Source organism: Corylus avellana, chromosome 7, assembly GCF_965113065.1.
Source record: "Corylus avellana chromosome 7, dhCorAvel1.hap1.2, whole genome shotgun sequence".
Classification (NCBI taxonomy): Eukaryota; Viridiplantae; Streptophyta; class Magnoliopsida; order Fagales; family Betulaceae; genus Corylus; species Corylus avellana.
The window spans coordinates 27272364-27298171 of NC_142496.1; the positions used below are offsets into that span (position 1 = coordinate 27272364).

The window sequence follows — 25808 nt, forward strand, 5'->3', positions numbered from 1 at the left end:
ATGCTGCATCAAGAAAATGTTTAAAAAACTAATCATTCTATTGGTCTTATGGATTTGGTCTTTAGATCATGTTGAAGTACTATCGATGCAGTGGATCTGTAACATTTGCAAATGCAACAACATGCATGGTTAGTCATGCATTCTTAACAGTTTTGATTGAAAAATTAGGAACCAAGTAGAGAATAACGACAGAGCTGCAGCATTTAACAATTAATTAATAGTTCGTGTGTACGTTGAGTGTTCAGCACTTTAGGCTTTTCTTGACTGGAACATTTAGCAGCACCTATTCACAATTTTCTGTGGTAGCGATTACCAAACTGTCTTTGCGTGTATATACGTATATAATCTTACCACTTTAGTTTCAGTCTAGTATTTGTATTGCTGCAATTCATAAATCCATTTTTGGTAGGAACACAAATTTCTACCAAACTGGTTTTGAGAAAAAAAAATTCAACCTATTCTAATAAATAACAAGTGTCATTCAACATGTTTAGATTTCTAAAAAATTAATGTTTTGGTTCTTAGGTTAGTGGAATAACAATAAATAACTATTAAGAATATTAAAGAAAATATGTGAGAAATCATGACACTTAGCACTTATTAGACTAAGTTTGAGAAAATTTCCTATAAACCAGTTTAGAGAAAATTTCAGTCCAATTAACAGCAAGGTAGGAAGAATATTTATGTTTCCATTTACCAGCAAGGTGGGAAGAATATTTATGTTTAGAGAGAAGGAAAATAATCAATTGATGTGAACTAACTAGTAACAAAACATAGGTAGCCTCTCTTCTTTTTTTTTGTGTGTGTGTGTGGAGTGGGTGGTGGATTGGATTTTGTGTGGTGGCTATCGGTTAGGTGTTAGGTGATGGTGCAATGGTTGTCGATCAGGCTGTTTAGGGTGGTGAAAGAATTGGATGTTGATATAAGTTGTTGGGACCGACGGGTTAAGGCTGTGTGAGATGGGCTTTTTTTCTATGACGGCAGCAGTTGTTGGTGTCTCTTGGTGGTTTCACAGTCTGTAGTGGGCAACAGTGGGGAGGTTTGAGTTATGGTTTTCATCATGGCGTCGGATCAGCTGCTTTAAGACAAACGTTGATCGCACGATTGTAATGGAAAACAATCAGGTTTGGCGTTAATATGTAACATTTCACCCCATTGACATATAATATTGTTTGTTTTTTGCTTACCCAAACCAGACTTCCCAAGAAGTTACCCGTTCGAATATTACTCTCGTATAGGCTCGCTTAACTGCGGAGTTCTAATGGGATTATAATTATCACGGCTTTAAAATGCATTATTATCATGAAGGGTGTAAGTATATATATAAGCACCTACATCTTCATCTCCATACCCATACTCAAGCGACGTGGGACGCCATACAATCACCTCCTCTTGGAATACAAATGTACTCACTTCAAAATAACTTAGAAGAAGTACTTTGTTTATTCATCAATCCCTCTATTGGAGTACAAATGTACTTAAATAGATTCACTTAATTACTACCCATTTATCGAATTACCAAACGTTAACCCATTTATTGAAATATCAAACATATTCTCGACTCTTGAAAATTAAAACTCCATTAATTAGTAGGACTTAAATACTAATATTTCGTCTCTGCCCTTGCGCGCATCAGATTAATATATGTTGTACTTCACAGCTCATTTCTGCAGGAACGAGGTTTCCCGACGGCGCTTTTCTTGCGAGAGTAGCTTTGCAAACCTGCATTATTTAGAAAAGGCTATCATTATTATTGAAAGAGATTTCTCGTTTTAAAACGAAAATTGATAGAGAATATTGACATGAGCTAGGTAGGAAATTTAAGGTACCTTGTGATAGCCTGCTCATTAGTCTCATGATCATGTTTCGAAGGCTCAAAATTACCCGTGTCTAAATTCACTCTTGAAACAGGTTTCTTTAATAATACTTGTGCAACTTTTGCAAGATTTTCCAAATTCTCCTTGGTAGAAATATCAACAGAAGACACTTCCCCTTTCAATGTATCATCCTGCAATTTCTCATGCATTCCAATGATATGAAGTTAATTAATTGTCTCACTTTTTAAGACATCATTTTTAACTTCACTGAAATTCCCAACTGAATAGAACTTTTGGACATGGAAGATTACCTGGATTCGGAGGTAGTTTTTTTCAGAGTTAAGAGCTTTACAAACCACAGAAATGTGGAAGTCTACCATATCAGCACTTGCTTGGGTGAACGCATCCACCAATGGGGTAGAATGTTCACTAGCTAACCACCCGAATATACCCCACCGAGCTGCTTCCATGGCACTGTATTTCCCTTCAACTTTTGTCGAGCCTGTGCCCAATGACAGAACAAGAAATCGACCATAATCTGCTGACTTTATGGAACGGAAATCAGGACTCCCATGGTTGATCTCTTTTGTCACTTCACCATGATAAGGCACCAATTCTCTCCATCATGGACAGCTCACGTTGGTCTGATAAGGAAGGTCAACAACCTCCTTGATTGGGTCCTTGATTTTATAAAATGATTTGATATTTTATGCCTTATGTAGATTACAATATCCTCCTCTGTTTGTGATTATTTCCATGTAAATATCTCAGAGAGATATTGATCGCATTATCCCTGGTTTGGAAAGATTGTAGCCAAGGGATGTTTACCATGTATAGTCTATTGTACACCTTCTATAAATCGTAATGAAAATACTCTCTATCATCACCTTGAGATAGAGTTTCTCAAACCTTATTATGGTATCAGAGCTTTTGGTGAGATAGAGAGTATACACTTCCCTTCTTCCCCTGCAACAATATCAACTCCATATACAATTTTTTTTTCTTTCCAATATGTCGCCCACCACCAAATCTTCCACCACGACTGAACCATACCCTTACCCAGTGACACAAAATGTCGCTAATTTTGTGTCACTCCGCCTCAATGCCACCAATTTTTTGAGATGGAAAACCCAAATGCTCAATATTCTTGAAAGCTATGACTTACAAGGATTTATCACAGGTGAGACAAAGGCACCTTCCAAGTACCTAACATCAGATACCCAAGATCCAAAAACGTCAGAGGCGTCGGATACCCAAGATCCAAATCCGATGTTTCTTCAATGGCGTCGGACTGATCGCTTGGTTAAAGGATGGCTGATTGCTACGCTATCCGAAGATGTTCTTGGCATTGTAGTGGGACTCGACACCTCGGTAGAAGTTTGGAATGCATTGGTGCATGCTTTTGCCCGAGTCTCAAATGATCGTCGCCTTGAACTTAAGAAGCGGCTCACCACAATTCAACGTGGGTCCGCTCCACTGCAAGACTATCTACAACGGTTTAAAACCGTGTGTGATGATCTTGCTGCAATTGGGAAATCAGTCCCAGATCACAAGAAGACCTTTTGGCTACTTAGTGGCCTTGGCAAAGGGTATGAGATGTTCACTACCACCATGCTCAGGCCACCAATTCCTCCTTATGAAGAAGTTCTTATTCTTTTGGAAGCACATACTGAAAGGTTCAAGCTAGATGATGCCAATGTTTCTACCCATCAGATGGCTTTTGTGGGTCAACGTACTCACACCAACAATTATAAAGGTAAGAAAAGAATGGGTCCCACCCACTTTAATTCAAAAGGAAAAGGCTTTACACAAGGCCAATTTTTTGGGTCAAAATCTCAAAATTCCAACTCTCCGTATGTGGCCAAGAATCCCACATCTGTTGCGCACCCAGGCAACAATAAAGAAGAACAACCCACTTGTCAGATCTGCAACAAGCGAAACCACACAGCCCTCACCTGCTTCAACCGCTTCAATCATGCCTTCACCCCAAATGATATTCCTCAAGCACTTGCAGCCATGAAGCTGGCCGATACTCAAGACTCCACCTGGTTTCCTGACACTGGTGCTACAGACCACATTACGGGTGATCCAGGTAACTTACACTCTCTTACCCCCTATCATGGCATAGATGGAGTAATGGTTGGAAATGGAGATAGTCTTCCTATTACCCATATTGGGCAAGCTACCATCGGTTCTGGTTCCTCATCTCTTAAATTAAAGAATGTCTTACTTGTTCCAGATATTAAGAAAGATTTATTATCTGTTAGTAAGCTTACATCTGATTATCCTCTTCTCTTTGAATTTGATGGGGATGGATTTGTGATTAAGGACAGGACAACCAACAAAATAGTAGCTACGGGCAGTAGACGCGGTGGTCTGTATGCTCTTGATGGAGGCTCAACAGTTTTCTTTTCACATCGGTTTAGGAGAATAAATGGCGAAGGTTGGCATCAGCGACTTGGACATCCCCAACAGCGGATCGTTGATCATTTGCGACAGAGGAAACTTATCTCTTTTGATTCCAAAAATAAAACATCCGAGATCTGTACTAGTTGTCAAATGGGAAAGTCCTGTCGACTACCCTTTCTATCTGTTGATGAATCAATAACATCACCATTTGATAAAGTGCATTGTGATTTGTGGGGTCCTGCTCCCGTGAGATCAAAAGAACAATTTCGGTTCTATGCTGTGTTTATTGATGACTACACTAGATTTTCATGGTTTTATCCTATGCGCCGCAAATCTGATTTCTTTGAATGCTTTGTTCATTTTCAGAAATTTGTTACATGTCAGTTTGATGCTAAAATTCGAATCTTTCAAAGTGATGAAGGTGGGGAATTTAATGACGGTAGCCTTGCAAGTTACTTGGTCAACCTTGGCATCCGCCATCAGTTTGCTTGCCCAAAAACTCCCGAACAAAATGGAACTGCAGAGCGCAAGCATCGACATATTACTGAACTTGGGCTTACTATGATGTTCCATGCACGCTTGCCATCACGTTTTTGGGTAGAATGCTTCTCTACTGCTGCATTCCTAATTAACAGATTGCCCTCACCTCATCTTGGCATGGATTCTCCTTTCTTCCGACTCTTTGGGAAACATCCAGACTACTCCACATTTCGGGTATTCGGCTGTAAATGCTTCCCGTACCTTGGTGATTATCGGCATGACAAACTTTCTCCAAAATCATTGCCTTGTGTTTTTATTGGCTATAGCACCAGACACAAAGGCTACAAGTGTCTCTATCCTCCTACTGGCCGGATCTATATCTCACGCCACGTTGTTTTTGATGAGAAGGTACTACCCTTTACGAAGCCCAGTTGTCTCTATGATGATGCTCCCATTCAGGGGGAGCTTTGCACCTTTAATGATTGGGTGACTTCACCAACTCCAGCTAGTGAAATTCCCTCCGCAGACACTATTTCTCCAGACACAGCCCCTCAATCCTCTTTTGATATGGATAGTTTGCAATCTGATGTGGGTATCTCAGCCCTTCACAGTGGGCCCAACACTAGCCATGTACCAGCCCATACACCCATTTGTGGGCCCAACACCACCCATGGTTCATATGATGACTTGAACAATGCTCTAAATGTGGCCAGCCCCAATTTTGACGTTTCTGATAGCCCCAGTCATGCCTCTTGTGATGCTGTGGACCAGTCTTTAGATGTGGCCAGCTCACAACCTACTTTAGGTGAGCCAGCCCACACAAACACGTGTGAACCCCCCCTCAGTCCTAGCCCTTCTGATGATATGGCTCCCTCTACATCTCTCATCGACAAGACCCAACCAGTTGCAGAGGATTCCTCTTCCTCAGAAGTTTCTACATCTGCTACTGATCATACAGTTCCAGGTATCTTTCCTGCGCCTTTGTCCCCACCTACTAATGATCTTCCCAACCTTCATTCTATGCAAACTAGATCCAAACATGGGATTACTCGGCCTAACCCCAAGTACCTTGACTTTCATGCCGCTCGCATCTCCCCTGCTCTACCCACTGAACCACGCACTATCAAATCTGCCTTGCGCCATCCTGGTTGGAAGGCTGCCATGCATGATGAGCTTGAAGCTCTTTCTGCCAATCACACCTGGGATCTCGTACCTCAACAACCAAGTATGAACATTGTGGGTAGCAAATGGGTCTATAAGGTAAAGCTTCGGTCTGATGGGTCTCTTGAACGCTTGAAAGCTCGGCTTGTCGCAAAGGGATTCAATCAAGTTGATGGCATCGACTTTTTCGAGACTTTTTCACCGGTTATCAAACCTGGAAGTATTCGGTTAATCCTCACTGTTGCTATGGTTCAAGGATGGGATATTCGCCAGTTGGATGTGAAGAACGCCTTTCTTCATGGATTTTTGTCTGAACCTGTGTATATGCAGCAACCTCCGGGCTTTGAAGATCCTCATCATCCCCTGCACGTTTGCAAGCTCAATCGAGCTCTTTACGGCCTCAAACAAGCACCGCGTGCGTGGTTTGATAGGCTCAGTACATTTCTTCTAAGTCTCGGGTTCTTCTCCAGTACTGCTGACCCAAGTCTGTTCATCCATCACTCCTCTTTTGGCATCTTAATATTGCTCCTCTATGTTGATGATATGGTTGTCACAGGCAACAACCCCGCTCGTATCCAATGGCTGATCACTCACCTTGGTCATGAATTTGCTATTAAGGATTTGGGTTTCTTACATCATTTTTTAGGTATTGAAGTTCGACGTTTTGATCATGGTCTGTTTCTCTGTCAAACTCGCTATGCCAAGGATTTGTTGTCCCGTGCCCATTTGGAGGGCTGCAAAGCCCTTGCTACACCTATGGCCCTCCACAGTCGCAAGCTTCCTGCTGGTGGTGAGTTATTCCCTGATCCGACTCACTATCATAGTCTTGTTGGTGCACTTCAATACCTCACGTTCACCCGTCCTGATATTTCATATAGTGTGAACTTTGTTTGTCAATTCATGCACTCTCCCACAATGGCTCACTTCAAGTTGGTCAAACGTATTTTGCGCTATATTAGTGGCACCACTCACTTCGGTATGCAAATTCTCTCTTCAAGTTCCCTTGATCTCTATGCTTTTTCAGATGCTGATTGGGCTGGTTGTCCCGTTACTCGACGTTCCACGACTGGGTTTTGCACCTTCCTTGGGAGTAATTGCATCTCGTGGAGTGCTAAGAAGCAATCTACCGTGGCCCGCTCTAGTGCAGAGGCTGAGTATCGTTCCATGGCATCTGCTACCGCTGAGTTAACTTGGCTATCATTCCTTCTTCGTGATATTGGACTCTCGCTTCCCAAGCCGCCGGTCCTTCTCTGTGATAATCTTAGTGCCCTTTATATGACAGTTAATCCGGTCTTCCATGGACGGACTAAGCACATTGAGATAGACTATCACTTTGTTCGTGAACGTGTAGCTCTTGGTGCACTTGAAACACGGTTTGTTCCCTCCAACCGTCAACTTGCCGATATTTTTACCAAGCCACTGCCCAAGCTGTCTTTTGCCGATTTGCGAATCAAATTGGGCTTATGGCCTGACCCCCAGCCCAATTTGAGGGGGAGTGATAAGGCACCAATTCTCTCCATCATGGACAGCTCACGTTGGTCTGATAAGGAAGGTCAACAACCTCCTTGATTGGGTCCTTGATTTTATAAAATGATTTGATATTTTATGCCTTATGTAGATTACAATATCCTCCTCTGTTTGTGATTATTTCCATGTAAATATCTCAGAGAGATATTGATCGCATTATCCCTGGTTTGGAAAGATTGTAGCCAAGGGATGTTTACCATGTATAGTCTATTGTACACCTTCTATAAATCGTAATGAAAATACTCTCTATCATCACCTTGAGATAGAGTTTCTCAAACCTTATTACACCAATCGCAACTAAAGTCTATATATAGCATGGATCATATATATATACGAGAATTAGATAAGGGAAATTATTAATCAGAAACCTTTAATTAAATTAATGATTTTGAAGGTTATGTTCATATATATATATATCAAACCCATTTACCGGATTATTAGCAGCTACACCACCATCAATAAGATGGAAGTTTCTCACTTTTCCAGCGGAGTCCTTGGTATCAAAATAATGTGCAGGGAAATATGTTGGGGCAGCTGAAGTTCCGATGCATATATCTGAAAGCAAGGCATTGAGGTGCGGGTGCTTCTTTACCTAATCAAACCATCAATACAAAAACATATATATGTGGTTACTTAATTCCTTTTGTTTTATGTGACATAATTAGACTGCATGCAGGACTTATTTATTAAAGAACTTGGATTAATTTCAAAACCTGATAGCTGGAAAAAACAGTCGGCTGAAGTTGCTTGATGTCGAAAGTTGGGATTACAACTTTGGTAAGTGTCTGGTGTAATCTCGTGCTCCCTAGTTTTTCCTTCAGAAGGCTATGAAGATACTTTCCATCATATTTTGGCCCATATATGCTTTTGATCATTTTTGCAGCAACAGCAAATGGACAACTGTTGTACGTTTAAGCAGATTGGGCTAATTATGTTAATTAAATATAGAATAAAGACATATATAGTACTAGTGCATATATATGGTACGATATATATATGTTACTAGCTAGCATGTTGAAAAAGTTATATATTCAGGCTTTTTACCCTTTTTGAGGAAATATTTTAGGGCCATTTTCAAAATAGAAGGCCTTGATGTCTTTTGCAGCATACAAGGGACGACTGTTTTCATTAGGTGCAGTTATCATGGTAGTTATGAGACCCCCAGTGCTCGTCCCTGCGATCACATCGAAATAGTCTGCAATTCTAGCTTCCTCACCATCAAGTTTCTGCACCACAGACAAACAATTAATACTCTAAAAACCATATTTTAGGTTAAAACAAAAATCAGAATGCATGGTATACCAATGATTAACTCTACTTTATGCTTTTAAATAAAATATTCAGATTGAAAACCAATAATATTGGCTATACAATATGTTCATATATGTGGATAGCATGTGCCATGCATTGATGGGTTTATATATAAATTAATATGACCTGTAACTCGGACTCAAGGAAGCCAAGTATGATTCCAGGAATAATCCCTCTTATTCCACCTCCGTCAATGCTAAGAACAGTAATCAGGTTCCCATGAGTTGGAGGCCGTAGGGCTGATTTATTTTTCTCCATAACTAATTAGTGGTGTGGAGATCGATGTGATTGTGGAATTAAACAACAGAAAGGCAATCTATTTATATACACTCCTTGAAGCTTTCAAGCCCTGGTAATGCATCAACATTTTCATGAGATCAATGATGCCCAATATGACCCGTCACATAGTGGTTTCTTTGATACACTTGAATTGGGATGTTCATCATTGACAGGAACAACTAATTAAAGGGTTCCATTTCCAGTAGTGCTCTTGCTTTAGACCAAAAAAAAAAAAAAAAAAAAAGTGGCATCTAAGACACCATGTTAGAAATGGATCTTGGGCCTAACTCAACTCAAAAGCTAGCTCAAGAGTTGAGGTTTCCCCTCACCTTATAAATGGATAATCTCCTTAATACCGGCAATGTGGGACTTCCAACACGCCCCCTCACGTGTGGCGGGAGGACATCCAAGCTAACACGTGCGACAATGGGTGACGGTGGGCCACAGCCAATTAATTGGGTCAGGCTTTGATACCATGTTAGAAATTGATCTTGGGCCTAACTCAACTCAAAAGCTAGCTCAAGAGTTGAGGTTTTCCCTCACCTTATAAATGGATAATCTCCTTAATACCTAGGCAATGTGGGACTTCCAACACACCATATATGCAAGAATTGTAGTTGAGACTCCAGGAGAATTTCAGGTAAGCAGAATTAGGTGAAGTGCATGATAAAATGGCATTGTGGAATATTCATGATCCTAGAGAGTGGAGACTCCATGAATCGATCTTTGATCTTAGTAAAACCTTATCCAAACAAGCAACCTTCTTGAGTATCAGTCTCATTAATGTGTGGCTATGCGAACGCACGCTGAAGGGTAAATGTCCACATTTCACTTTCAGAAAATTAGTTACACAAGCATACACTCACAAAGGGATGATAGGTAAGCTCGCCCCACCCAAGTGGTGAAGTGGACAACACCAATGGGTTACAAAATATCACTACCCAAAGCAAACAAAGTATACAGGGCATAGAAATGCCCGGCCGGCCACCACTCTTAAGGAATCTGCCAAAGAGATATAGAGTAAGGAACTCACTACCACTCGCACCAAAAGATAAAGAGTTAATAAGATGAAATCAATCTTCTAAAAAAAAAAGGAAAGAAAGGCTGATTCTAATTCAAAATGACACTTTTTCCCTTTCCATTCATGACAAGGCATTTTTTTTTCAATATATTCATGACAAGGCGTTAAATAAGCACCAGGCAAGCTCGTTCCCAAAGTTGAAACTTCCTAACACAACTTTTCAAATACTAAAAATCATTTGCTTGGTCATGGAACATTACATTTTTCGTCTCCCATCAATAGTGGTGATTTAGTAGCTTCAAAACAATCCTTAGGTAAATAATAAGGCAAGAATTCGACTCTTGCATTAGAAATCTCCGTGCCTTAAAAAAACTAATAAAACTTGTTCCAAATCAAAAGGGAAGTGAAATTGAATTTGAAATAGGGACAGTTGTTTGATCCAACCGGAAATTGATCAAGCCCTTCGGTTTCGAGAATGGGCTGAACAGGTGGGATTGGGCCCATAGCTAGTCTTGACTCTTGAGGCCTTAAATCTAAATTTTAACTCCCAACTAAGTTATGGAAAAGTTATGGAAAAGAGAATAAATAAATGGGAAATATTAAATCCTAGATACCATATTTTTATCTCATAATTATCTTATAATACTGATATATGACATATGGTAGGCCCAACTCCCAATTAATTCTTGGATTTTGTTTTTTTTACCAAATGATTAATTGGAAGAAATTTGTCTAATTTTGTCTATTAAATTAATATGTGTCTTCTAAAGCATCTTATTCTCATATTTTTTTGGAAAACTTCACTCACCCTATAATCTTTCATCATGTTTGTAGTCATAGCTTTTAAATGTCATTGTTAAAGAAAAAAAATAAAATAAAATAAAAGTCTAGTAAGAGTAAGTCCGATGACATTACAAATTTTCGAAAAATGGTGGTGAATCGAAGTTGACACTTTCTAAAGTTTAGGCATGTAATTGTAAAGAAAGATTAGAGGGTAAGTTAAGTTGTTTACGTTGATAAAGGCAGTAAAAAACATGTACAGCCTTATCCTTATTTTGTTTTTTAATCTTGTAATTATATATATATATATATATATATATATATATATATATATATATTAATTAGCAATACAAAGAAGTGATTGGTAGATCGTGCATTGGAGCATGGATGTTCTTTTAACGTTTTTATTCTATTTTATTAAGGGTAAATATATTATAAGTCTCTAAGTTAACTCGTCAAAATTAAAAAAAATTATTAATTTTTTTTTGTTTTTCAACTTTTTAGTCCATAGGTCAATTGAGATGCCAATAAAATTCATACCGTCAAAATTGTGTAATTGCTGTTAATTCCAATCAAAACGCACAATTTTATCACGTCAGCATAATAATTTTTTATTAATTTAATTTAAAAATTAAATTTAAAATAAAAATTAAAGGGATGGCAAGCAGTGGGGATGCCATCCCCAACCCTTATAGAGTGATCGCAAGCCACCCCAAACCACCCATGGGGTGGCCACAAGCCACCCCTTGCAGCCACCCCTAGGGTTTAGAGGTGGCCTGCGGGCCACCCCATGGGTGGTTAGGAGTAGTCACAAGCCACTCCTAGGGTTTAGGGGTGGTCCGCAAGCCACCCCTAACCACCCATGGGGTGGCCGCGAGCCACCCCTTGGTGGGGGTGGCTTCTGGGTGGGGACCACTCCTAAACCCTAGAGGTTGGAGGGTGGCCAAGGGTGGCAACCCCACTGTTGGCCACCCCTTCAAATTTTATTTATTTATTTATTTAATTTTTAAATTAAATTAATAAAAAATTATTGTGCTGACATGATAAAATAGTGCGTTTTGATTGAAACTAACGGTGGTTACACAATTTTAACAATAGAACTTTATTGGTATTTCGATTAACATTAAAAAAAAAAACAAAAACAAAAACAAACTTAAGAATTTTTTAGTTTTGACAAGTTGACTCAAGAAATTATAATATATTTACCATTTTATTAAAGTAGTCAAAAACAGTGTGTTTTGACCTGTGGTAGTGTACGACCTTAAATCACGAGTTAGAAGGGAAATAAAATCTCTTTTTTATTCAAATACTATGGCTATGTTTGGCAACAGGCCGGGCCGGCATTGTAGCTGGAACGGCACTGTTCCAGCTACAGTGCCAACAGCAAAAATTGACTCTTTGCTTAATTTTTTTTTTTTTTTTAATAAAGCAAAATATTTAAAAAAAAAAAAGAAAAAAAAATGAGGAGAAAGGGGTGGTGTTCCAGCCACCCCTTGACCAAAATGGAGTTGCCTGGCCGATCTGGGGGTGGTCGAACCACCCCCATGGCCAAGGGGGTGGCTCGGCCACCCCCTTGGCCAAAAAAACGCCGTATGGGGTGGCCGAAACCACCCCCAGCCCCTTGGGGGTGGTCCGGCCACCCCCAAATGCACCCGATCCCTCTTTTTTTTTTTTTTTTTTTTTAGCCAAGGGGGTGGCCGGACCACCCCCTTGGCCATGGGGGTGGTTCGACTACCCCCAGATCAGCCAAGGGGTGGCTCCAGCCACCCCCTTCCCCTTGGCCAAAAATGGGGTGGTCCGGCCACCCCATTTTGGCCAAGGGGTGGCTGGAACACCACCCCTTTCTTCTCATTTTTTCTTTTTTTGTAATATTTTGCTTTATTAAAAAAAAAAAAAAATTAAGCAAAAAGTCAATTTTTGCTGCTGATACTGTAGCTGGAACAGTGCCGTTCCAACTACAGTGCCGGCTCGGCCTGTTGCCAAACATAGCCATAAAGATCTTGATTACAGTTGACAACCAATTTGGAGTTTGACGGAGTTCATATCAAAACAAAATGAATAGCATCCATGTGGGCCGTGGCAGAGACAAGAGAGGGTAAGTTTGAATAACGATATCTTTATAAATTTATAATTCGTACAGAGTGTTTGAGTGGAAATGCTGTCAAGTCCCGACATCTCCCATCCATAATTGATCATTAAAATTAATTATAGAAAAAAATTATATATATATATATATATAGCCTCTGTATAATTTTCTCAAGTTGCCATGTGCAAATATTAAATTTTTAAAATTTAATTATAATAGCTTATATATTATATTATTATCACATATTTGACCACATTATTTAAAAATATTAAATAATATAATACTGTATATACACATTAAATGTAGAAAGAAATTGAGTGCTAGAGAAATTAACATAGGGGGACATTCAACTATATATCTTGAATTCTACGCCATTTAAATAATTATGAAACATGTTCAATTCAACGAAGAAATAGATTAAACAATATTATTATGACAAGTGGACAGGAAGTAGATCAATTGCGAATCACAACATGAAAATGGAAAACATGACAAGCAAGATCTAGACCCACCAGCGGTTCAGCAGCAAAGGTGCATCCGTGCATGGTGCCTTTTTTCTCTACAGATATAAAATCAGCAATGACAGCAACATTTTCCAAACTGAAATTAAAGATGGCTTTGGTTGATGAAAGAAGACAAGCGTTTAATCAAGCTCTTGGCTTTCTCACAATTTGGGTCGAAGATATGGAAGACATGATCTTCCCCTTGGGTCTCCACGATCTCAGCCTTTCCTGTCCATCCGCTATTCACCAACTTTTCGTAGTAAAGCCTCCCTCGATCCCTCAAGATGTCTTTCTCAGCAACGGTAACAAGGATTTTATGGCAGGCCAAGTTGGAAAGACTTGGGGATCCTTCTGCAAAAGGGTTGATGAGCGGATCATCGCCACCTTTCTTAGATGGGCAGACATAGCGCCACCAATTGTCCACCATCGCTTTTCTCACCGGGTCTGTAATCTCCGATCCGATTGCCTTTTCTCCCCAGAAGTAAGGATTGATTAGAATAATGCCAAGGAGCTTCACTACATTTCCTGTTGCCCGTAGCGCCACGTGGTGAGCCATACTGGCGCCAGCGCTGTCTCCTACCAAGAACACCTTCCCAAAATCAACTTGATCCTTGAGCCATGGCTCGTGGCCATCGTGGCGGCGATCATCGACTTGGGAAGCCACCCACTGAAGCGCAGCCCAGGCGTCCTCGTATGCCGCCGGAAGGGGATGCTCCGGGGCTCTCCTGTAGTCCACCGAGACGGCGATGATGTTAGCATCGGCAACTAGGATGTTGAGACTGTTGTGGTAGAGGGGATCGGCGACTGACGATATGCAAAATGCTCCGCCGTGAAAGTAGAGAACGAGAGGAAGCTTATTCTCACTCTTGTTGGCGGTCGGTAGATTGCGACGTCGGTAGAGCCGGGCGGAGACGCCGGTTTCTGGTATGATGACTATGTCTTTAGATTCAACGCCGGCTTGAGGATCGAAGCCTGCGGGGACAACTAGGGTCCCCGCAGTCCTTTCCACGGTTCCATCTTTGTATTCTCTAAGGTAGGGAAAAACCTCAACAGCTACCTCTTTCTTACTCGCTGGATCCATTTGTATGGGTGTGACCGTGTGAGAGAGAGAGACAGACAGACAAGACAGAGACAGAGAGATTGGAGGGAGAGGCAGGGGAGTTGGACACTTTTATAAGCAGAGGATTGAAAAAAGGTTCACTACCGAAGACAATGCACTTCTTTATACCGACAATATACGCGAAGACTTTTTTTTTTATTGAAAAGTTTGAGTGGGAGAAAATGAAAGGAAAAATCTATTGTCTATTTTAATTGAGGATATTGAATATACTCTAACCCATTCAATTTCCATTATCTGGGGTTGTTGGATTGATATCCTTCAAATTACGCCGTTGACTCGCCACCTTACATTGCTCCGGTCAAGTGATGTGTTTAATTTAGGCAATTTTCATCCATTTAGATTAGGTAACATGGAATTCCAGCTACCCAAAAAAAAAGGAAATGGCAAACAAGAGGGAATTCCAGGCATATTAAGATAGGATAGTTCTGGTAGGCACTCAACAACCAAAGCAAACACAAGTTGTAATAATTAATTACGGTTCTTGCACCACCCAACAGCCCAGAAGTAAAGAAAAGAAAAGGCTCTCTCGTTGAAGTAACTTCACGAGTGTATTGTATTCTCAATATATCATTACGCAGATTTGGCTTAGGTTCTGTCTAAGCAATCCATATCTTAATTATTAGCTATATATATATATATAGTATGTGTTGTTGCTTTTTTTAATTGTCTAAATTTAATTTCAACATTTTTTAAAAGATACACAAACTCACGCCTCGAACCTCATCACCTCTACCTCCGGCAATCTTTTACGTTCATTGACCCAAGACAAATACACGAACATTAGTAAGACATTTACCACTGCTTCTTATTCGATTTATCATCTATGGCTCTTCTACATATTTCCTTCATCATTTCAAATAATTTATGTTATACGCGGAATTATTATTTTATTAAAAAAAATTAATAACTTTTATTATGAATAGAAGAATGTGAAATATAATAATTTTAGTGTTAGAGTATATGATAATTATCTAACACTTAAAATATTCATTCTCTCGTAGGTCATGAAAATGACTATTACAAAACTATTTTATTTTTTATTTTTCATTTTATTTTTAATAAAAACTATTTATTTTCTTAATAAAATGGTCATCCTACCTACCAAACATAACATTTAGATTGAAAACTATCAAACCAATACGTGCATGCAGCAAAAGCCGTGAGATATAAACAAAAACGTGTGGCTGTCCACAGCCACAACTTTTCTTTGTGTTGTTCTTCGATCATTAGGTCGTGACTTGGGCTAGCTAGCTTTACCCATTTCTCTTATATTACGTTGTATAGTTAGGAGTTTAAAGTCTAAAGTCTTATGGGCACCGATAAACACGGCCGGACGGATTCAGGCCGGAACGATATCGGTGCCCATATATAAGTCTTTCTACACGGTTGTCTTTGTAGACTCGAATCAGTAGGGGGAACTCGATGGCAATTTCTGGTTTGCTCGTCTCCATGGGAGAGATGGGGTTCTGAGATGGCAATTTCTCTCTACACGGTTGTCATATAGACTAGCTAGTGGACCCATGATGTCTACTGGTTCATTGGTTTTGGACATCCCTTTTATGTACGACGGTAAATAATAAGGTTATGTCGGTTAATTTTAAATTGATTTAGGTCAAATTTATCAATTTTAATTTCTTAATTTTGTGTTAGATTTGTAATATATTTGTAGGTCGTGTAAAAATTATATGTCGTGAATGTTGCGTGTTTGATTTGGATCGTATTAAGACATGAATATAAGATTATATAATCCAATTTTAATTCGACTATTTTAATTAAACAGATCAAGCACATCAATCTTAATTCAATAATTTTGATTTAAATTCACAAAAATTACATACAATAGAAAAAATGGAGATTAAGGTAGATGTTTGTCATTGTCCTTGTTCATCCAAGTAATACATTTTAAAATATTAATTTAATTCATTATTTTATATTTTATATTTTATAAATATTTAGAATAAATAGTGATTTCATTTGGTATGAACATTTTGAATTCGTTAATTATTAGTTTAAATAATTAAATTCAGCAATTTCTGAAATAATTCATGATTTTCACTGTATATGCAATTTGTTTTCTTACGGATTTTACTAGCTGTACGACGTGTACGTCTATAGCTTTAGCACGATTCTTTCTAGAACTTTTTGTTTCTATATATATATATATTGGTAAGCGATTAACTAGCCGTCTAACATTATGTAAGCAATGATGTGAGCTGCGCGCAATCGAATGCAGGTTGTACACGTTGATTGTTAAAGTTTGACTAAGTGGTCGAACTTGGAATGTTACACAGTATTCTCTATTCTTCATTTGAATTAAAAAATAAAACATAAAAATATTTATTTATTATGACTAACTAAATATTATTCAATTCATTTAAACGGATTCTTCGTATCACATCAAATGTTAGCTTTGTGTCCCTTGTGATTAACCCCCCCCTCCCCCCAAAAGTTATTCCAATCATCCATTCAAGCCCGGAAACACCTGTTCAAACGCAACTCTATGAATAATTTTTGTTTGCAAATTTATTTTATATACTTTCGTCTTATTAAAAAATATTAATTAATCAATTAAATTTATTTTGAATAATTAGTAATTTTAACTCTACACTTTACCTCAATTTAAGGTAAATACTTTATGCTTGAACCTTACTTTTTAAAGAAAGTTTAAGCTCATCCGTAAAAGAAAATTTTAAAATATTAATTAACAAAAAAAAAAACACTTTGTTCTTAAGTTATAATTTTTTATCAAATCACTCTTTAGGATTTAAATTTTGTCAATTTACTTCCTAATGTTTTAATTGTTATGAAATAGATTGTTTTATCTATCTTTTATTAAATTTTTAAGGGTATTATCACATCATCCCCTTTAATTTTTTTATATTTATATTAATGAAATTTAGACAGAATGATCTATTTTTAAACAATTGAAACTTTAGGGTTTAAATTAACAAAATTTAAACAATTGAAAATGATTTGATAAAAAATTAATACCTTATAAACCTCTTAAGTTTTTTTTTTTAATTAAATAATTTAATTTTCTAATTTTTTATCCTTTAAAATTTTTAGAATAATTAATAATGTAATAGGTATTGCTCAGTTTTGTCAAAGAGATATTTACTTTAACGTAATAAAATGAGTACAATTTGAAATGAACTGCTTCCCACTTTGTGTTCAAAAGTATTTCTACTTATTCTTATTGTCTTAGTTGAATTCGAGTTAGGAACGACAAACATCCTCATTTGAATTCGTAATTAGTTCGTTTTCCCAGTTTCCTTTGTTCGAATAAATTTTTTTTTTTTTTTTTAAAAAAAAAAAAAAGGTGTACAATTAACAAAGCACTTTGAAGATGTCATTCGTAATAGTGCTCATTAAACATATCGGAGTGAGTTGATCGATGAGAACCCATGGAAGTTGGTGGAAGGCTGATGTGTCCACTTTGTGCGAGTGGGAAACAATTGGGCCCAAGCCCGATCTAAATTGGGGCAGCCATCAACGGGCCCTACTTACCCCACTTGTCGAGCCTCTTCTACTTTCCAACTTTCTAGCATATATTAATATCTTTGACTTTGAGTATGCTATGCATTACCTTCCAATTCCTTCACCTTTTATCCTAGGTTTATGAGACCATTTCGGTGACATTTGGTGTATGGATATTATTTTTGATTGGGGACCATGCCATATCAGCTTTGATAGGCTCTCTTCTCGCCTCTCAAAGCTGATGTGGCGTAATCCCCCAATCAAAAAATTAATCTCCATACATCAAATGTGTTAGAATTAGTGGCCCATATTGACACTAGTAAAAGGCTAAGTAGACGCATATGGAATATTTTGAGAATTTTCTTAATACGTCTGTACAAGTAGGGTTTATGATTTTTCTTATATATATGTTATGATGTAACCCTGAATCATTAAAAGTAAATTACAGTCGCCTCTCTGTGGACATAATCTCTTTCTTTTCAATATTATATTGTTAATTAATTATTGTGCACGGCAACAACAAAAATGCTATAAAAATCACGCTGCATCAAATTTAGAAATGAAAAAAGATGTATAACATTACTCTAAGATTATATTGTGATAACCATAAATTTTTTGTTGGCATAATTAACATCAAGTTTATATTGATTAGTATGAATCTATGAGAAGTCTTGAAAGTAAAAAATAAATGGTTTTTGTAGGTTTCTTCGAAAATCGTTCATTACATCTTGAGCAAGGAAAAAAAATACTTAATATATTTTTGAAAGAAAAATGATGTGGAGGGAAACAATTATCAACGTTTATAATGAAATTGCTGAAAGTTTTAGCATAAAAAAAAGTTATGATGCTTTTTTTTTTTTTGGAAAATCAAATTTAGTCTTTCACCAATAATGTCTTCAGGCTTTTATCATGTTTCAAATAATTTCCTCCATCAATTTATCGCCTAATTAATTAATAAAATGTTATATTATACTAATTAATCAATATCATGTAACTCTTGTTTGATACATTATATACTCATTATATGTGTCACATGATACACTTATATTAAAGTACAAATTATATTTATAACTTATAATTTTTATATATGATATTTTTGTAACTTTAAAGTAACTATGTCGTGAGACCTATCGTTGTTATATGATGTGTCAATTAAGAGTCGTGTGGTATTAGCAGTATTAGTTAATTGGTCTTATATGGCATACTATTTATTAATTGTACATTACGTTGATCAATGATCTATTTAAAAAAAAAAAAAAAAGATTTAATTGTTAAAATTGAAAACTCATTGTAAATTAAATTGAAATCATATAAAAAGCTAGGGATTAAATTTCATTTTTCTCTTCTTTTTTTTTTTTTTTTTTTCTTTACTTATATTTATTAAAAAAATATATATATATATTATTAAAAAAAAAAACCCACACACGCGAAGGAAAGAAACTGGTTGTGTGAGAATTGTCCCATTTCATTTCCGATTACCCCCCAAACGAAAAGCCTCTGAGCTTGTCACTCAAAACGCTTCCCTCGTTCTTCTTGGTGGGAAAGCTAAATGGAAAAGATGTTGGTTGTGAGATCACTGTACCGCTCGCTTTGCTCCAGATCTTATCATGTCGCCGCCGTCAGCCAAAGCCTGCTCCGTCACCACCACTGCGCTTCTCGAAGCCTCTTCAATCTCTCGTCCCCATCTCCCTCCGCCTCTCCCAATCGCCTCCTCTCCGGTACCTTTCTCTTTATTCATTTCTTGTAGATCCGATCACTCCCAACGATCATGTATTACATTTTTGTTGGCCGTAATTTAAAACTCCCAAATTTTTGCCCTAATATTATATGAACTGGATCGAGTTCTTCTTTGGTTTCATTTGCTGTGAGTTTACGCCCTAACTTTCGTTCTCGGAGCTCGTCGATGACCCTGACTGAATAATCTAATAGCAACTACCAAAAAAGTAAATAAGCAAAAGACTGAAGCTTTCTTTATAAACCAATTTAAGCATTTTGTTATTTTTCCTTTAATTTTAAGAAAATGCACGAGACTTACATAATTGGCAAGCAAAATTTTCAAGAGACGGACTTGAAATTTGGGTAACTTTTCAGGATGAAGCGCATATTTAAGCTTCACTGAGAGTCCGTCTGGCCTTGCGATTTTCGCAGGTGAAAAGTTCGTTTTCAAACCGTAATTTTACCGAACATTTAATTGCATTTTCCATGTTTTGAAACTGCTTAACGAAACCGATCTGAAACTCTTTATGGTATGCATCATGCTAGATTCACAAAATCGCAAGGAAGGCAGATATCTTTCAATAAGTGTTTGACATGTTAGGCTAGGGATGCTGTAGGAGTGTTAAGGAGTTTATATATATTTTTCATGGTGCGTGCATGTCTATTGTTTGAAGTTGTTGAACCAAGGAGAATGTGTTTGTCTACAGTGAAGGAAACATGCACTTGTTAGAGTATACCATAAAAATGATATTTTCATGTGAATGTATGAGCTTCATATGCAAGGGCTGAGATGTGCTCTTTTGTAAGTTCTGTGTGGAGTTAACTTGGCTGAAACTTGATAGTGCTTTATCGGACTGTGACAATGACTGCTCGATGAGATTAATTTTGTCTCGGTGAGGCTTGTGTGCTTAAGTGTGTGGACATTTGAGCAGTAGTGTGTCCACACAGTTGGCATAGAGGGTTAACTTTTAGTTGGTCTTAGTAGGTTTGTTATTTGATTGTTATATTGTAGAGAGGGCTTTTATGTTCTGAACTTAGTTCTCATGTTGCAAATCCGCAGATTGCTTGTTTCCTTTTTCGATGGGCATGGGAAGCAAACGATTCTATAGTGAAGATGTAACTCACATGCCACTCATAACAGACTCTGATCTTCAGAATGTTTTCAAGGATTTGATGGCTGCCAGTTGGGATACGCTTCCCGACTCTCTCATTCATGAAGCGAAGGCAGCATTGTCTAAAAGCACTGATGACACAACTGGCAAGGAGGTCTTGACAAATGTTTTCCGTGCAGCTGAAGCAGTTGAGGAATTTGGCGATATTCTTGTAACTTTGAAGATGGAACTTGATGACAGAATTGGATTGAGTGGTGAGGTATTGTAATCTCAATCTGTATGAGAAATTGAGGACTTATTATTCTTTTGTCTTTCCAGTTATTGTAGTTTGATGGTCTTGAATTTTCTGTAGGGTGTAGGGCCCTTGCCAGATGAGTTTAAGAATGCGCTGCTCACAATTTACAGTCGCTACACTAGTTATTTGGATGCATTTGGGCCTGATGAGACCTATTTGCGGAAGAAAGTAGAGACAGAACTGGGGACAAAGATGATACACTTGAAGATGAGATGCGGCGGCCTTGGTCCTGAATGGGGAAAGGTAACAAAAACTTTCATCCATTACCTTTGAAAGTTTATTGAACTGTTTTAGTTAGATGATGTTTACCATAGATTCGATTGACTTGCATACTCCATGAAGCTTATTTCATGGTTTGGTTTGCCATGAGAAGCGTCATCCTGGCTTATAGTTTGAAATTTTTGACGTAGATGAATCATATATCTTTGTGACTTTTGAGAAATAGATACAAAAACAAACAAGGAAGCTCGTGTCAACTCATGTGTTCTATTAAATTTTAGTTCTTTGCTTACCAGTCACACACATACAATTTTTCTCCTTACTATTTGGACCACCTCAGAGAAGTAACGGCGAAAGATTGACCTGTTTGAAGAATAACTATTGATTTAACCTGTATACACCCCCTTGTCTTCTTCTCTTCTCAGAAAATTTTTATGGGGGAATATAAATGATGCATCAGCGTTAAGGTTTCTATTTCTGCATCTGTAGGATGTGGGATTGGCATATATCCTATAGCAAGTTTCTTGGTCTTGAAGATTAATCCCTAATATGATTTTGGTTTTTGATTGCAGGTTACAGTTCTTGGAACTTCAGGACTCTCTGGATCATATATTGAGCAAAGAGCTTAGACCCGTAGTTTTTGAGAAGTTCGATGTAATTGTGAGCGTTGTGTTTAGAATAATGTTTTTCATTTTATGGAGACAGGCTTGTGTATTCTCTTCTTGAAAACCTTCGTGGTCAGGGTTCAAGGGCAGTCAAATAAGAGTTATGTTTGTTGACTACAATGAAAGGAACAATGTTCAATTCATCCTTAAATGTCTACATCTATGGATGCTTCTTGCTTTTTGTTAATCCGACAAAGGTTTCTGTTGTTAGTATGAATGCTTCTTGCTCTGGTTGCTGGTAACCAGAAGTGGTATGAATCCCTTCTGTAGGGAAACGATGTGCTCCTGATCTGGGGTTTGAAACAAATTCGTAATTATTTTGAGTCTTCGGTTACTATTAGCTAGTTGGCTACCAACAAATTTTTATAGGAATATCTCTGTTTGTTGATGCCTTTTAGATGATTTTTTTTTGTTTAAAAAGGTATTCTTATTTGATATAAAGGCGAAAATATTTTTTAAGTGTTTTGTGTTTTAGGTTGTTTGTTAATATTTTTGTTTTTGAAAGAAAAAAACTAAAGGAAAAAGGAAAAATGAAAAAGTGTTATCAGACAAGCCTATCATCTTTAACAATATACTTACCTTAAGAACATATTCTACGGAATTAGTCTGAAATTGCTCTCGCCTCATGGTTGAATCATTGAAGAGAATAAAGGGGTAGGAGTTGTATTTAATGAGAATCCTTTATACACAACATAAAACTTTCAAACCCTTTTTTTTTTTTTTTGGTTTAAAAAGAGAAGATTCCTGCCGGCTAACAATAAGCAACAATAATAGACATTACTTTATTTGAAAGTAATAGTTAAGCATAAAAGTTGATGAAGAAAAGAAAACAATAAGCAACAATAATAGGCATTACTTTATTTGAAAGTAATAGTAAAGTATAAAAGTTGATAAAGAAAAGAAAAGAACATCAAGAAACGGCCGAAGATTAGCTTTGAACATCAACTCTTAGTTATTCTAGCGCTTTTACGCCATGACCAGGATTCAGATGGGGATTTAGGTAGGGGTGGAAGCAACACCGCCTTCCGGCAGAGACCAAACGGCCACCCTTGGCAATGACACAGCTCCTGAATGATTGAGCGCTTCCAAAACTCTTGAAAATCAAGCCCGTTCAAGCTCGAACTACGCGAGAAGTTGGTCTTAACAGAGTGATATGCTTCCCTACTCAAAGCACTCGAACAGCAGGAGAAACAACTTCCAACAGTCACAAAATCTTCATCTTCATCTTCATCATCAAGATCTTCCCCTCGTTGGACTGCCTTCGGAGTCATGTATAATTCTCTAGTCACAGGAGAGTAGACCACCAAGGAAAAGCTCTCTGTCAAGAGGCCTGGCTTGCGTCTCAACTTTTCCATAGCTTGACTTCTAATAGCCGAAACAACTTCCTGAGGAAGAGATCAAAAATAACAGCAGTAACCCAAGAACACGTAAATTGGAGGGAGAAAGAAAAAAAAACAACAACAACAACAAAAAAATTGATACAACATATGCATATATGTTAATAGTAAGTACTTCCTGGTCTTCATCAAAGTCACTTGTTGTAGACTCATCTTCCAGGCTTGAGGTCGAACGCCGTCCACCAAAACTATGGCAGTTGGAGAATGCATCTTTCAGAGTTGCAGAGAGGAATTTGCATCTCTTGAAAGAATCTGGTGGTGCCTCTTCATGATAAAAGATGCTCATGGTGGGTGGAAATCTGTAGTTTTAGTTGTGAGATGAAACAAAATATATATACAGAACTACCGACCGTATTTTATTCAGACAAGAGTTGATGTTCGAATTGACCTGCTTTTTTGATAGTGGCCTTGCAGCTTCCTGAAAATACCTGATTTGCATTCGTTGGGGTAAAGGCAAAGGTAAACACTTCAACAAAACCCGCTATAATGCTGATTTGACTGATATTGGCCCCATTTGTTAGAATTCCTCTTTTATGTCTTTAGTTTTCTCACCTCAAAACAAAAACATTGACAAATAACTCAAACACAAACACTCCTCAAAACATAAAAATAATTTTTTTTTTTTTTTAATGTCGCATCAAAACACTTTTTCAAACCGAAAACAAAAATACCCTTCAAAGCACGTTAACAAACAAAGCCATTTATCTCTAACTAAAGTCATTGAAATTATTTTTACATAAATTATCCTACAAATAGTTACCTATACTGTTGTTTTCCAGGTTTCACTTTAAGCTAAAGACATAGTGAACTGGGACATGCTACCTAAACACGAAGGCTGTTGGACAAATTTGCTAAGAATGACATTCCTTCTGTCTAAAAGCTAATTCAGGAGAAAACAACGCAGAAACAAACAACGGCTACTGATATTTGGGCCCCGGAACGCGACTTAAGAAGAAATTTAATTACACACAAAGGAAAAATAGAAGAAATGCGAAAGAAGGAACATCAAGAAAAGTAATTCTATTCTTAAAATTTGGATATATAATCCGTTTGTTGAGACTTCAGACTTCGGGATAGTAAATAATTTAATATGTTGGTATTAGAACAAAAGGTCTCAATTTTGAACCTTATTTTATTTTTTATTTTAATTGAGTATTTCAAGTATTGAGTCTCACTTATCAAAAGAAAATTTGAGCCCACGAGAAAAAATATTATAATATTAATTAAATGATTAATTTTTTTTTTTAATTGGTTAAAACTTTTATAGAGTAGGCACCGTAGAATCACAGACCGCTCATCGTGATGTAGATTGAAAGACATTAAGGCTTCCAACGTGGAACGCAACGATAACTTAAAAAGAGGTCATATATACCCACAATTAGATAGATATAATCATATAGGCAGTGCTTTATGGTGATTAGACCCAACTAAAGTCTCCACAACCATCCACCCCCCTGAGTCAACTGAACTCTTAATTTCTTATTTCCAATCTACACGAATCCATTGCCACCCAGGTTTTTGGGTGGAGTAAGGATCGATGGGGCCAGTGACCACAGTAGAACTCATAAATCATAGTGGAGGAGAAGGGTCATCAACAAAGTCCATCTCTTTCACGTTTTAGCTACTCTGAAGATTGCCTGAACTTCCTCAAGAAGACAAGGTATTCATTTCTTCCAGGGTATTGTTTGGTTCTACTACAAAATAAAAATGATTGTACTGCTCACATAGAATGATAGAAACAAAGTGTGAGCTCTGAAAGTTCAGGTATCCTTGTAAAGCTCCTTTGTCACCAAAACTAGGCCGACTATCAATTAACAAAAGGAACACCCTAACAAATTACTAGTTTTCAGCATACATCTTATAGCTTTGTTTGATAAAACTTCTTCTTCTCCCTTTCATTTCTCTTTTCAAAATAAAAACATTATCAAATAACCCAACACATAAACCAATCATAACGACTTTCACCCTTTTTTTTTTCTGGTGGCTGAGAAAGTCCTTTATAAAAGCAAGTACAAATGACCAAGTACCAGGGAGTTGATTCACATAAAAATAATCATATTCCAAATTTACACACCTTACTGACAATATATGCCCAAATATAGAACAGTTTGTCAAGCTGCTCACTGTCTCATTCTGATGTCCACCAAAGCAGCAAAACCAACCTTCCCACTTGCGACTGAATGGCAAGTGAACAAACCATGTCAACAAGCAATTGGATCCTGCAGGCATTGTGTTAAGGGCCCCCTCTTATCTTTCTCCCATTTGTGACTCAAGAAGTGGCCTCCAATCAATTGCACTTGTCCTCAATAAAAAGATCTGAACACCAACATCTACAATTTATCAAGTTCATAAAGAGAAAAAAAAAAAAAAAAAGGTTATTCCGAGCAGAGATAAAATGATAAATCAACAAATGGCAAAGGTTGACAAACACAA

General features: G+C 37.4%; 4 protein-coding genes across 4 annotated transcripts; 1 reads left to right on the forward strand and 3 right to left on the reverse strand.

The window, feature by feature from the left end:
* Positions 1-1661: 1661 nt before the first annotated feature.
* Positions 1662-8963, reverse strand: LOC132184047 (patatin-like protein 2). The gene is made up of 9 exons (XM_088518088.1): positions 8832-8963; positions 8439-8620; positions 8108-8294; positions 7825-7986; positions 7681-7698; positions 6947-6950; positions 2129-2409; positions 1830-2008; positions 1662-1722 (listed from the first exon to the last, which is right to left on the reverse strand). The coding sequence occupies exons 1-9, from the start codon at positions 8961-8963 to the stop codon at positions 1662-1664; spliced, it is 1206 nt and encodes a 401-aa protein (XP_088374214.1).
* A 4308-nt stretch (positions 8964-13271) lies between these two features.
* LOC132184048 (alpha/beta-Hydrolases superfamily protein) lies at positions 13272-14582 on the reverse strand. Its single transcript, XM_059597527.2, has one exon. The coding sequence runs from the start codon at positions 14453-14455 to the stop codon at positions 13478-13480; it is 978 nt and encodes a 325-aa protein (XP_059453510.1). The 5' UTR covers positions 14456-14582; the 3' UTR covers positions 13272-13477.
* A 4818-nt stretch (positions 14583-19400) lies between these two features.
* Positions 19401-22135, forward strand: SDH5 (succinate dehydrogenase 5). Its single transcript, XM_059597733.2, has 4 exons — positions 19401-19689; positions 20748-21058; positions 21152-21337; positions 21886-22135. Exons 1-4 carry the CDS (start codon positions 19521-19523, stop codon positions 21940-21942), a joined length of 723 nt encoding a protein of 240 aa, XP_059453716.2. The 5' UTR covers positions 19401-19520; the 3' UTR covers positions 21943-22135.
* A 606-nt stretch (positions 22136-22741) lies between these two features.
* Positions 22742-23879, reverse strand: LOC132184938 (uncharacterized). The gene is made up of 2 exons (XM_059598730.2): positions 23491-23879; positions 22742-23363 (listed from the first exon to the last, which is right to left on the reverse strand). The coding sequence occupies exons 1-2, from the start codon at positions 23659-23661 to the stop codon at positions 22920-22922; spliced, it is 615 nt and encodes a 204-aa protein (XP_059454713.2). The 5' UTR covers positions 23662-23879; the 3' UTR covers positions 22742-22919.
* Positions 23880-25808: the final 1929 nt, after the last annotated feature.